This window comes from Nyctibius grandis, chromosome 4, assembly GCF_013368605.1.
Source record: "Nyctibius grandis isolate bNycGra1 chromosome 4, bNycGra1.pri, whole genome shotgun sequence".
Taxonomy (NCBI): Eukaryota; Metazoa; Chordata; class Aves; order Nyctibiiformes; family Nyctibiidae; genus Nyctibius; species Nyctibius grandis.
This window is the reverse complement of record NC_090661.1, coordinates 68,766,478-68,779,826: the sequence shown is the minus strand read 5'-3', so window position 1 is coordinate 68,779,826 and position 13,349 is coordinate 68,766,478. Positions and strand designations below refer to the sequence as shown.

At 49.9% G+C, this 13,349-nt stretch overlaps 1 protein-coding gene across 1 annotated transcript; it reads right to left on the bottom strand.

The window, feature by feature from the left end:
* Positions 1 to 1,225: 1,225 nt before the first annotated feature.
* On the bottom strand, positions 1,226 to 12,630 carry CCDC198 (coiled-coil domain containing 198). The gene is made up of 6 exons (XM_068399980.1): positions 12,414 to 12,630; positions 9,249 to 9,325; positions 5,243 to 5,329; positions 4,435 to 4,533; positions 3,587 to 3,752; positions 1,226 to 1,470 (listed from the first exon to the last, which is right to left on the bottom strand). The coding sequence occupies exons 1-6, from the start codon at positions 12,628 to 12,630 to the stop codon at positions 1,226 to 1,228; spliced, it is 891 nt and encodes a 296-aa protein (XP_068256081.1).
* Positions 12,631 to 13,349: the final 719 nt, after the last annotated feature.

Sequence of the window (13,349 nt, the reverse complement as noted above, 5' to 3'; positions counted from 1 at the left end):
TCAAACGGAGGTAAAATAGACACTGGGAATCAGGCAGGTCTTTTTCCCAGGGCCAGGGCTGGTGCGGGGCTCTCTCCCTGCCTTATGTAGCACCAGTCCCCCACATACCCAGTTTATCACATTAAAATGGCTGTAAGATGCGTAACTGAAATCCCAGGGTCTCATTTTATATATGTGCTTGAATGACTTGCTGTGTTCCACAAAGATGATGCACCTTGACTGCAGTGGCCTTTACAGAACTACAAAGCCAACCAGATAGGAGACAGGAGAACTGGGTGAAGTTCTCTCTCAGATAATAAATGATTTTATAAGGAAAAGCAGATAACTTTATGAAAAAAAAAACAGTTTAGGAGATATGGAAACTGCATAGATCTCTCTGACAGATCTGGTACCCTTCATATAACCATCTTTTTCAATATACTTGGAAATGTCAGGTTGCAACAGGGCAGCCTGACCAAATTCCCAGTGGATGCAGCAGCCTCCACCAGCACAGTGCACCTCCGGGTTACGTGTCTGCAGGAGATGCTGGAGATGCCTCAGTTCCCACAGCTCACTGTGCAGCACCAAACCCTGAATGGAGAAGGCAAGTGAACGAAAGCCAGCTTTTTAGAAGATTAACCATGAAACTGGAGGTTAGTACTGAAGAATGTCTATGTATTGCAGTGTCCAGGGCGGGAGGAGCAGAGGAAATTCCAAAAAAAGTCAAAAAGGAATTTTAGAAATGCCAGAATATTTATTTTCAAGATTTCCTAAATGGATCATTTTACCTTGCGTTTTGAACTGTGTTTTTGTAGTTTAGAAAAGGATAAAAGGTTAAAACCAGAAAGTTAAACAGAAAGGTTGAGTAAGCCAAAGGCAAGCGAAACACTTCATTTCAGCTGGAACTTAATATTTGGGGTTAACCCAGAATATTTTCCATCTTCTGCTTGTTTTTTTTGCCAGCCTCCTCCTCCTCCCTTTACCCCTACTTCATTGTTGCTCAGTCCAAGCCATTTTTTTCCCCAGATATTTTAATTCAGCCACAGAACCCAGACAGTCATTATTCACTCCACATCAGTGGTCTCCTCATTTCCAGCTGTCCTTTCCACTGGCCAATACTCCCAGAAATGCCACTGACTGCAAACATCGTCTCTTCACCCCCAGTCCCTCCACCCAGGAGGTTTTCAGCCCCACCAGAGCTGGGGCTTGTTTCTTCAGCATATCGCCCTCACACCAAGCCATGCCACTAGAAATCCTTATCAAAGAAGTCATCAAAGAGAGAAACCCTCTCCGTCTTTGTTCTCACAAGCGTAGGTTTGCGGTAAATCTTCTCTTGGCTTTCCCACTCCTCGGAGCCTGTGCTGGAGGTGTCCCAGAACAGATCCCTCGTCTGTGGCTCCCTGCAGAACCACAGGTCAACCTTCCTGCTCCTGCCTGGAGAAGGTTCAGCCCCATCGTGCTGCCTGGATAGTCCTTCACCCCATGTTTTTCCTTGGGGAGAGAAAAAAAATTAAAAATCATAATTTTGTAGAGCTGCATGCCCAGTCCCCCATAGTTTAGCTGGAAATGGCTGTGGGAGCTGGACACGTGTAAAGAAGATCCTGAGAGATCCCTGTAAGACCAGACCCCATGCTTGAGGCTGGGCAGTGTAAGGTATAATATACTCAGGATTATATTTGACAAAATGATAGAGTCTGGCAAGAGGCAGTAAGGTTTTTTCCCTGAGCAGAAGAGAGCTGAGGTGGAGAAACACAAGGGAATAGGAGCAGCCAAGCCTGTTCCCCTTTCTCCTGGGGAAACTTCACTGCCAGACAAGTTTCTCACTGTTTTAAGCATTTTTACCCTCGGTAATATGTTTCCAGCCTGTGCTGAAGCTTGTCACGTGCACACTGTGGCAAACAAAACAGAACAGGGCTTGTGCCTCGGGGATGTCAGTACGAAGTGGCAGCTGAGATCTGCTTCACCTTCTCCTTTGTTGGGGATGGTGAGGTCACCTCGTGTGCCCTGGCATCTCCAAACCCCCCAGCTACTCCCCCAGCCTGCATCAACCATTGCCCCAAAGTTTAGATCAGAGTCACGGCCAAATCCAGAGCACCCCAGGCCAGCCCCCCCAGATTTATGCTACGTCCATCCCTGCTGCTCACCCATCCTCGAGGCGTGTGGGGGCATCAGAGAATAGAATCATAGTCATTTAGGTTGGAAAAGATCTTTAAGATTATCAGGTCCAACTGTAAACCTAACACTGCCAAGTCCACTACTAAACCATGTCCCTCAGCACCACAACTACATGTGTTTTAAAATGAAAAGCCCCTGCTCGGTGTCTGCTGGCATCGCTGGCATGCAGACTGTGCCGTGGTCCCTCCTGCGCTACGGCGTGGGCTGCAGCAGGATGACATGCCCAAGAGAGGCCGAGATCTGTCGCCACTAAATGAATTTCACCTGATGCATTTTCACGTCAGACGTTGAAAGTAACATGGCTGGAAATCGTCTAGCCGGGAACATCTCACCTTAATAACTCATCACCCAGAGGGATGTAAATCCACAATGGAAATTGCCTGGCTCTGGGCAGCGGGAACTGGTTTCCGTATAAAACTAACCCTAAAAAGGGAGTAACCTCAGTGACTGTAACATTTACCCTGTTGTCATTTAAGGATGGCAAGAGTTCAGAGACTACACCACGCACACAACTACAGCATCATGGTGGACCATGCAACAATGAAGCCAGGAGCAAATCTCTGGCAGCTGTTGCTGAAGCAGCCCGTTCTCCATCTCCTGCCTGGGCCTCCCCAGTATTGCTGTTCTTCGAGCTTCTCAGCAGCGTCTCTCCTGATGAGCCCTGTTCCAGCTTCCCAACATGCCTAAGGCTGCTCTGCTAGAGAAGACTTACCATAAGGTTCAACACCTCGAAATGTGCGTGGGTACCCTCCTTCAGTCCTTCATGCGTGTGCACCTGAGCACTCCCCAGGCTCGGGCAGGAGGTGTCTGGTGCTGGGGCAGAGGACAGGGGGCAAAACCTGGTGTCAGGGTTGACCTTCAGGCAACCGTTTTCCATTTTTTTCTACTTCACCCCTTTGGCCATCATGTCGGTGGAGCTTCAGAGGTTGCCCCCCGCCCATGTATGTGTGTTCACCTGTGCAATGGTCTATACGCACACCTCCTGGGATGCTTTTGCCCAATGGACTCCCTTCCTCTCCAACGATGTGGGATCCTGGGGACATCCTCCATCCTCGCATTCAGTTTGCCTTGCAGGGGACATGTGGGACAAGCTGAGACTCCTCTGCCAGTGGGAAGCTGCTCCTGCATGGGCCTGGCCCTGAGGATTTTGCTTTTATGCCCCTATGGCTATTCCATGGCTCTTAAATCACATCTAATCAGGTCTGGTTGGATGCTACCAGAGAAGCAGCCCAGAGACCTGCATCCTGCTCTGAGGCATCCCAATGCTTTGCATTACGACCACATCTCACTGCTTTCCCCTCTCAGTCTTTGAATTTGCACCATGTCACAGCAGGAGATGAAGCAGTGGGAGCAGCTTCCATAGGGAAACTTCTCCGATGACGTTTAAGACGCTGGCGAGTTTTCTGTCTCCTTGGAAAATTATTCTACTTACCACAGTCGTCTCCATGAAAGCGCTGGTTGTGCTCAGCAGGGACAAGGTCTCGGCTTTCGGCGCTGTTGCCTCTCTGGGGAGTGTCAAGGACTTTTTTCGGGCTGAATTCCTTGATTTTTTGTTTATTGATTTTTGCCTCCCTGTGGAGATTTCGCCTCAGCTCTGCCTGGGTTTGCAAAGAAGTGTTCAACACAAGCAGCAGAGGAGAGAACACGTTTTAACAGATCAACGTGGTGTATCATTAGGGGGTTGGTGCTGAAAATAATGACGCAGTCAAGTAGTTTAACCATAGAATCATAGAATCACAGAATGGTTTGGGTTGGAAGAGACCTTAAGGATCATCTAGTTCCAGCCACAGGCAGGGACACCTTCCACCAGACCAGGTTGCTCCAAGCCCCATCCAACCTGGCCTTGAACACTGCCAGGGAGGGGGCAGCCACAGCTTCTCTGGGCAACCTGTTCCAGTGTCTCACCACCCTCACAGGAAAGAATTTCTTCCTAATATCTCATCTAAATCTACTCTCTTTCAGTTTAACCAGGGCAAATGGTATTTGCCAAACTGTGTGTGTGACAGAACATGACCTGGACAGATTTTTTTTTTTTGGTTTCTCCGTGGGCCACAGCCAAATGAGGACAAAGTGTTGCAAAAATCAGCAGTAATTTCTGATCATGGGGACCCCAGGGATGCTCCCCACCTCTCCTCTGCCTAAACCACCATGAAAGCTTCATTTGCTTTTCCCACCAACAGGCTTTAAGCCTCCTGGTCCATGGGAGGGACACCAGTGATGGGCAGACCCCTGCCCAAGAGGGGAAGCCCCAACCTTTCCCCAAATCCATCTCGGTGTTACCTCTCGGCGCCTGCGGGTCAAGTCCAGCATCTGCAGCTTGTGCAAGTGCTGCCGCCTGCCAGGGAGGTGTCTCAGGCTTTGCTCCCTCTTCTCCACAGCCTATGAGGTGTTTAAAAATGTAAATAAATACACCTGTGTTTTCTGAAAGAGAAAGGAACAGCCACCAGCTCGCAAATCCACGCCCGGCCCCTCCGGTGCTCCCCAGATAAAGGCAGCGAGCGTCTCCCTGCGCAGCCAACTTACAGCAATTTATCATGTATTTCCACTGCGCTTGAAGTTTATCTCACAGCTCTGGGGTGTGATGGAAAAAAAAAACAAACCCTTCATTAAAACAATGTATACATGCTTCTGCCTCCACCAAGGTGTTACTGCTTTGAGTCGGCTACCCCAGATAATCTCACGATCCGAAGGGAGGAACAGCTTTTGCACGTTTGGGGTTGCAGGGGATGTTTACGGCCCACAGCACTTGCAGCCTTCTCCCTGCAAGCGATGGGTGTTCAAGTTGCTCAGCCATTTAAAAAAGTGGTCCTCAAATCTTTACCTCAAAAGTGTTTAAGGTGCTGGCTCAGCAGGTCTGCCTCATCCAGGGAACTATCGCACTGGAGAGTCAAAAACTTTCCTTTTATTTTATATCCTTTCACCCACACACCGGTGTGTCAGCCTGGTCCTGGGCTTAGCCAGGGATGGGAGGGCAGCTGGTGTAAAACACCAACTTCTGCTCTCCGGCTCTTCGAGGTGCCCGATCCGCGAGGGAAAGGAGCCTGCAGCCAGTAACAACCCGTGCACAGGGCTCGACCCATGCACTTACCTTCATTTTTGGGCTTGCAGCCACTTCTTGCTGACTCCAGGGCTTCGCAGGAGCAATTGCTTGAGGAGGGCCAGCGGGTTCAAGCCTCTACAAGTCCAGTATTTATAATATTCAGCATTGCTTGTTCCATACAATCATAAAACCTGATATGAAACTACTTTGACATTTTTCCAGCTCCAGTTCTGGCCTGGCTGCTTGCAATACAGGAAGGAGATTGGCATCTTGAGCAGATGCTCAGGGAGATGAACATCTCCTTAGGTGCTTCGGGAGTGAACACAACTGGGGGAATCTCCTGCATTATAGTCAAAGCAGCAAAACCCCAGTTTGACATTAGTTTCATCCCTGTAGGTGTGTCTCTTTGAGCCTCGACAGTGCCCAAGGCTCCAGCCAAGACAGGAGTGAAGACAAACCCCAGCCCAGTTCACTACATGTTGAAGCTGAAGCATGGAGAGGTATCGTAAGTTAATATAAAGTCTCCTAGCAGGTCATCCGAGGGCAGATCCCAGATACCTGAGACCCAGAGCACCATTTCCTCCATCCAACCAACCTCTTTTATGCTGGCCTGAATACAACCTTTCAATGCAGGGCTGTGCATGATACAAAGTACCTTTCCTGGAGCCTAATGGAATTGGGCAGAGACTTGCTTTACAGACTGCTCTGAGCATGGATTTTTATCTTAAGGAGCTAAGTTGTCTCCTTAAATCATGCCAAACTATTAGATGATACTGGGTCATTTCATGGCTTGATACTGCCTGTGTCCCCTTCTAGGGTGGGAGCTCAGTATGGCTGCCATAAAAATTAAGGGGAGCATCATCAAGGACTTCACCAGTAAAACCTGGCTTACACTTCATGTGGGACATCACTAACCTCTTGAATATGAACTAGAGTGTCCTCTAAATGGTGACATGCCTCTGACTGTCTGCACTGAACTGCTGCCAGAGCCTGAGCTGTCATTTGGAAGCACCCTGTAAATCAGTGCAATAACGCAGGAGAAAAAGAAGTCAGCAGCATCATGTAAAGGAGGCAACCCCCGTCAGCCCCGAACGCCAAGTTCGTCTGTCTTTCAGCATCAAAAAAACCCACAAAAGTGAATATGAAGCTTAAAAAATGGCACTAGATGGCAGCATGTGACACCACAAACTGGGGCTTGGGCTGTGCATCACTCCTAGATGCCACCAAGGCAGCCAGCGCGTGGTGGCTGCAGGGAGATAAACTCCAGCATCCATCGGCTCATCTCGCTGCGCCCGGCCGGGAAGCCAGGCTTCAGGCTTTCTGCTAAAGTGGTGTCACAGGCTGGAAAATCGACACTTTTCTTTCATCTCTGTGAACCTCACAGGTTTTTTCTCTGGAAATACTCCCTGACCAAAATCCTCTAAAAGTCCTTGAGAAAGCCACGTCATCCTGCTCTGCTGTCTTTGGCAATATTCCCACAGGGACAAGGGCTTTTGCTGGTGCTGTTTACACTCCCTAACAGCAACGGCAGAAGCATGGGGTAGGATTAACAGCGTTGTTGTCTTGCAATGAGTATCAGTGTTGTAATAATACATTAATAGAGCCGTAATGGAAATAAGACCAATGACCAAAAATAACATGCTCGTAGGAGATATTTAAATGAGGCTGCGATTCCATGTGACAGTTCACCAGGTGTAGCTGGGCTCACTCCAGGTGCTGCTGCCTCGTCCTCCCACCAAATCCAGGGACACATTATTCAATACTTGGTGGCCACCTCTGCTCTCTGAAGCCACCAGTCTTGGCCAGAGGCAAAGCCTGGGTTTCAACTGGCTCCTCTGTTCTTCATTATATTAAAAAGACTTAATCACAGCAAGAAAGGCTTGAGCAAAGCACCCCTGCTTCAGTGGGTTTGCTGTTGTGGGGCACGTGCAGCGGGTTTGTCACCAAATCTTGGGAGAGTGGAGATGCTCTCAGGGAGGAACAGCGGGTTCTCAGAGCAGCACAGGGAGGTGAGATGTTCACCCAAGAATTTTAATTGCGAGGGGTTATGCAGGTGGCAGGGAAGGAAGATGACCAGTGGTAGCTGGTCCAAGCTGCACGCTGTGCTGGGACAACCCAGCACCTACAGGAGTGCTGCAGAGAAGCACATGGCCAGTTGGGGCAGATACATCTCTTTCATGGGTTAAACAGCCAAGAAGTGCATTTGCCTCATTTGTCCCCAGCCACCGACAGCTGAGGACTCCCTCCAGCCACCTAACTAGGCTGCTCATGTGCCCCCTGCAGCTGGGCTCTGTTAGAAGGGTCTCAGCAGCAGGTACAACATTGGCCCTTAATTGCTGATTAAAAGTTCTGCCTAAATGAGAATATGGGGTGGGTGGGGGTATTTCTAGCAGCTGAATGCTTCCTTGAGCAGGAGATCCTGTTCCACCCATGCTTGGAAGGGTCTGCTTAAGTTGTCCCCTTTCCCTCTCTGATTTTATTCCTCTGAGCTCTGTTTCTTTTCAGTTTAGAGCCTTCCAGGGCTGGGCCAAGCAGCAGAGAAGAAATGCAGCTGAAAGCCTCAGGTCAGGGCTCTGAAGGAGAAAAGATCTGAGGAGCAAAGTGGGGGAGCTGCAGCTCTGGGGTATCCAGAGTGGGGCTGACCCTGGCGATCCCCAGCGTCCATCCCTGATCCTCTCTGGGCTTGTAGAGAAGGAGGAAGAACTCAATCTTGGCCAAACACTGATAGCTTTGCATCTTAAACAGCAAGCAGGTAAGAGCTGGGATATTAGAAGGTATGGCTGGCTGGTTTAGGAGGGTGTGGAGAAGCAGTGAAAGCGCAGGAGGAGCACAGAAAGCAGCGTGCCTTCTCTGGGTTTGGGTTTTAAATAACCTGCTTCAGGGCAAGAGCTGTACAGCCCCGGTAATGCAGCTCCAGCTTAGCCCTGTGAGCACACGATGGCCTGAGCCTCGCCCAGGTTTTGCGTTGCACAAAAGCATCAGTGCATAAAAATATCAGCACAGAGAATGCGTGTGGAGGGCTTCTTGTCACTGTTTTTTTCTTAATTAAATAGCAGCTCTAACCCTTGTGTGTAGCACGGTAGGCTAGCGGTGCTTGCTTTCCTTCTTCGCAGTAGATTATATGGACATAAATATATTCTTGGAGCTTTAGTTATGTTGTAGTAGCTCTTGTGTGGGGTAAAACCCAACTGCCAGGTCAGGCAGAGTCATGGGATAGAGGGCTTGGAGGGGGTGGGATCTGGGAAGTGCAGGAAGGGGAAAGGAAGGTCATGGAGGAGTGAACAAGGGTGTTTTATGTACTAGATGTACAGATGTGTGTGTGCACACGTGTATACAGTGCTATTGAGGGGAGAAGGTGCAGGTACGTGTGGGTACACAGCATGCACAGCAATTCTTGAAACCTAAAATAATCACTCTGTACTTTCACCGGCCCCTGTTGCAAAGCACGTCTGCCTGCTTTACCTGTCTCTCTGCCCCTAAGCTGATGGCAGACCTTGATGGGATATTTGGCCTGAAGAGCCAAAACCAACCCCACGTGATGCAAGTTGCGTCCCTTCTGCGAAGGGCTCTGTCTTGGCCACATTAGCCCCATGGGAGCACTAAGATTTGGCTGCAGGTACCCAGACACTACAAAGGAAAGTGGGTCATTACAGAAGAGGTGGCCTCCTGGCCAGCACTGGGACACATGTCCTCGTTGGGTGTCCCCATAGCACGCAAGGGCTGGCCAGGGAGACACAACCCACGGAGTCAGGCAGGAGGGCAAAGGCAGGGCCTCACTGCATTGGCCCCTCTTTGGCTGTTCTTAGAAGGTAAAGTCCTCTCCCTTGTGCCCTCTGTGGTCAGTGTACCTGCTCTGCCCCAGGTATCAAACTTGGTCTGGTGATAAAGCTCATCTAGGGATGCTCTTCTAGAGACAGGACCTCCTACTTGCATTCCTGTGGGATATTTGTTTCCCCCCACCATGGTGCTGTGACATGTGCCCGTGTCCCCAAGAAAGCCCACGTCAGCGGGTCAATCAAAGCAACTCATAGGGAGCTTCTCAAACTCGTCTTACTTGAGGTCTTCGAGGCGGGTGCTGTTTAATGATGCTGGTTTCTCCCTTTTCCAGCACAGTGTTGAAAGACAGGGGCCCTTAAAGATTAGAGAAGAAATGGATGAAGTTACTTTTGCGTAATCATTGGCTGTACTCAGCAATAGTTTTCTGCCCTATTTTTTGGTTGGCATGTCCTGCTCATGTCTCTCTTGGTGTACCCCAGTAATATGTGGTATAAGTTACTCTATTAGCTGCAGAAATAAAGTGAGAATGTACCTGTGGTTTCTAACAGATGTTTGCCACTTGCCTCTCCTACAATGTCTCATGCATCCTATATGTGACAATAACCACCCTCCATGTCTCCTGTGGCCTCCCCGAGCTTTTAAAACAGGGAAGGGGCAGCAGTTTGGATCTCTTCTGGTTGCTCAGTCCCTGAGACTTTATTATTGTTATTTTTTTTGGTGGAACTGAGAAACATCTCTGATGCTTTTACTGACCGCAGCAGAGCTGGGCTGCATCCAGCCAGTGGGGTCAGAAGTTAGTGGGTTATGGACAGGCAAGGGTTACGATCACAGACCCTCACTGTCTTTGGAAATCAGCCCAAAATAATGTGTTACACACCAGCAATCTCCTGTTAGTTATTAAAGCAGTGCTTTCTCTGGGGCCTGAATGTGACCTGGGCTCGGGTCCGTTCTGCGCCGGTGCTCTTGGGTGGACACCACTGCCTTTTTTTTTTTTTCCTTGCACAAATAAATACTTCCATGTGCAGTAAGTATTTATTTTGCAAGAGTTTCTCTATCCAACCCATCCTCCCACCAAAAAATCTTGGTGCGTTCAAATGCCACTTTATACATGGAGTTGAGTGAGGTGCTGATGAGCAGCTCTTGCTCCTGTGTGGTGGGAGCCCCGGGGTGGCTGCAGGGGAGGGGAGTTGGGGATGAAGTGCAGGAATTACATTATAGTTCATGCCAAATTGAATAGTTATATTAAAAAGAAAAATAATAATTTGGAGGTCACCTTGCGAGGGACTTCAGTGTTCCCTTTAAATGAGCCCCATGGAAGATTGCCAGGGCAAGGGGCTCTTGGAGAGGAGAGTGATGGAGGGAGGGCTCTGGGGTATGGGAGGAGACGGTGACTCCATCCGATAAATGATTGCTGGGCTCTGCTGAGTGCTGGCAATGATTAACTGCTGAGCGAAGCTGTGCCTGCTCTGCACATACAGGAACGGGCACCTCAAGTGCCAATTTCCAGCTCCTCCAGAGAGGAACTTCAACTGCTGGGGAGCACACGCTGAACTAGCAGCTTGTCATAGCACAAGGGGGGGTTATTAAGTGATTGCCTCTCAGTCTGCAGGACAAATTAGTGCGTAAAGAATTTCTAAGGGGGAAGTAAAACATAAGGAGGATGCTCACAGTGCTGGGAACATGGGACCTGGCACAGGCGAGGGGCTGGGGCTTGGGAGAAGCTTGTTCTGGCAAAGTGAGTGGCTTTGGGGAAGTTATTTCTCCCTTATGAAATATATTTTTTAAATCTATTTAAATTATTTGCTCTCATCCTATCCATCTTGTAGAAGGCTTGCCCTTATCCTCTACAGATACAGGACTGGGAGCCAAGTGCTCGCTGTCCCCAAACCTGCTCTGTCCTGGGGCAGGGATGGTCCCTGGCCAGCAAGGAGGGACCATCGCCTCGCTGCACTGTGCTGCCAGCCCCAAGCCCCAGCTGAAGGCGTCCTCATGACTTTTATTTTTTACCCTTGCACTTTAGTGTCAGCAGATCCTCCCCGCTGGAGGAAGCGGGATTTAACACAAGCCAAGATGAACCCTCATAAACCAAATAAAACCTGTTCTCTTGGAGGCTTTGCTTATTTAGACAGCAGCTCAAGCTAATGCATCGCTCATGTGCTCTTGAGCATACTCTTTTTATTTCTGAACATGGAAAGTAACAGCAAATGACATTTATTGAGGGGTTTTAAAAGTTTTTATAAAAATACGCATTTTTTACAAGTATTTGTTAAATGCCTGGTGATAATTTTCCAAACCAGGAATATTTCATTGTTGCTTCTGTCACAAAGTACTTGAAACCCCCCGTTGTACAGCCAGACCGGATCTGTATTCACCGCAGGTCCTCTGGCTCTGGGAAGGTCATGGCTGTCATGCCAGAGGTTCATTTGCTTTCGCCATCTCCTGATGCCTCTCGGTGGATGATCCTGAAGGAAACATCCAGCCCCTGGTGAAGCAGCGGTGCTTAAAGCTGCTCAGTGTGTGGAAATGGAAAAGAGGGGAGGAGGGGGCTCGGGCTGCAGATCCTCCTCCGTCCGCGTTGCCCTGTCTCAGACCACATTGGTGTTCGTGGGGGTTTCTCCCTACGCTCACCTAAGGTGGCTGTGGGAAGCCATTCGTCACCAGCCAGCGCCTTGTACGGAGCTGTGTGTCTGCTTCCAGACAGCTGCCAACCTCCTTCCTCGCCTCCGGGGAGGGTTTGGGTATGGATGGAGCTTAAACCCTGCTGTGAGAGGCTGCACGGTGCTGCTTGTAGAAAACCACACAGAGCTACACTATGTGCCTTCCTCTGCCTCTTGGCTTGGGATATCAGCCCTGTGTGAGACAGGGCTGTAATTTATTTTAATATTGAGTTTTACCTGCTGAGCACATTACCCAGAATCTAATCCTAATTAAGCCCTCCCTGGCAGTGTTTAAGGCCAGGTTGGATGAGGCTTTGAGCAACCTGGTCTAGAGGAAAGGTGTCCCTACCTGTGGCAGGGGGGTTGGAACTAGATGGTCTTTAAGGTCCCTTCCAACCCAAACCATTCTGTGATTCTATGATTAATGATATCGATGTGCCCAGTGGCGGCAGGTGGGCAGAACGGGTGTATAACCGGGAGTTACAGGGCTACTTTGTGAGAGCTTGGGATGTAGGCTGGTGTCATTGCATGCCAGGACGATGCTGGGGAGTGGGGCTGGTCCCAGGGGGACAACTGGCAGGAGTCAGGAGCCTGCCTCCCAAAACAGGCTGGGTGGGAAAAAATGAGCTAAAATGTCCTGGAAATGGCAAAAATCTACTGATGCAGAATGGCACCTGCACACACCTACACCCACCCCACACTGCAGTGAGCAAACCCCCAGCCCCAGCTGATGCCCGCGGGTCTCTGCCCTGTGCTTTGCAATAATTCGGTGGTGACTCCCTTACCTGCAGAGGCTCTCCCGTACCAGGTCTCCCGGAGAGGGGGAAGTTGCCGGTGAAAGGTGGGTTTTCCCCACTCTGCTGTGGCTGGTGGGTGGAGGCTGGGCTCTCCTGGCATGCTGGGGAGCTGGTACAGGGTGGTGAGAGCGGGCAGGTCCTCCCTGGTGCCCATTGGTGCCACCTTGGTCACCTTGGTGTGTGCCTTGGAAGAGCTCAGGCCCATTTTGCAGAGCCGAGGCTTTGAAAGGAGAAGGAAAAACTTCTCATGCACTGTCCTCCCTGAACATGGAGGGACCCTTGTGAGGAGCCATGGTTCCAGGGGAGGTCCCTGCCAGCTGCCAAGGCAAGGGCTGGCTCCCACGGACATGCCCACACATCCTTCCCAGCTCGGTTAAACATTGACCCAGCCCTGGCCATTCCCCCATGGGGACGAGAGGTGGCTGCTGCTGCTGGAGAAGTGGAAAGCAGGTCAGGGAGCCAGTGCCAAGCCCTGGAGAAGACTTGTTTTTTACCTACAAGTTATTTTTCAACCAGGAGCACCACCTCTGCTGGCCATTGGCTGACCTGGAGGTATTTCTACAAGCAGCTCTTTTGCTAAAGCTTCTGTTTTTAGAAGGAAATTCAATCCTCTATTTTTTTTTTCCATTTTTTTCCCTCCCTCCTCCCCTGCTGAGGACAGGTCATTCCTGTTAAGCAGCTTGGGAAAATGGTGAATTAAATGCAATGATGGATGTGTCAGAGCAGTGCAAAACCCACGTGGGTGTTAAAGCTAGAGCCTGTTGTGCTGTATCTGGGTGTTTGACCTGGGTGTGATGCTGTGGCCCTGGCCCTGCTGAAGTCCTCACAGAGTCCCCCTGCCACCGAAACCCCTCTCTTGGCCAGGTTTCTCTCCAAACCTCATGGGATTTCTCACCTGCCGTGCAGGATTGCACCACGGCCTGT

Coding starts and splice junctions, on each gene's coding strand:
- CCDC198 (XM_068399980.1), bottom strand. CDS start 12,630: ATGGGCCTGAGCTCTTCCAAGGCACACACCAAGGTGACCAAGGTGGCA. Junction 5,330..9,248: donor ACCCGCCTCGAAGACCTCAA/GTAAGACGAGTT, acceptor CTGGACTTGTAG/AGGCTTGAACCCGCTGGCCC. Junction 3,753..4,434: donor TGACCCGCAGGCGCCGAGAG/GTAACACCGAGA, acceptor TTGCAAACCCAG/GCAGAGCTGAGGCGAAATCT.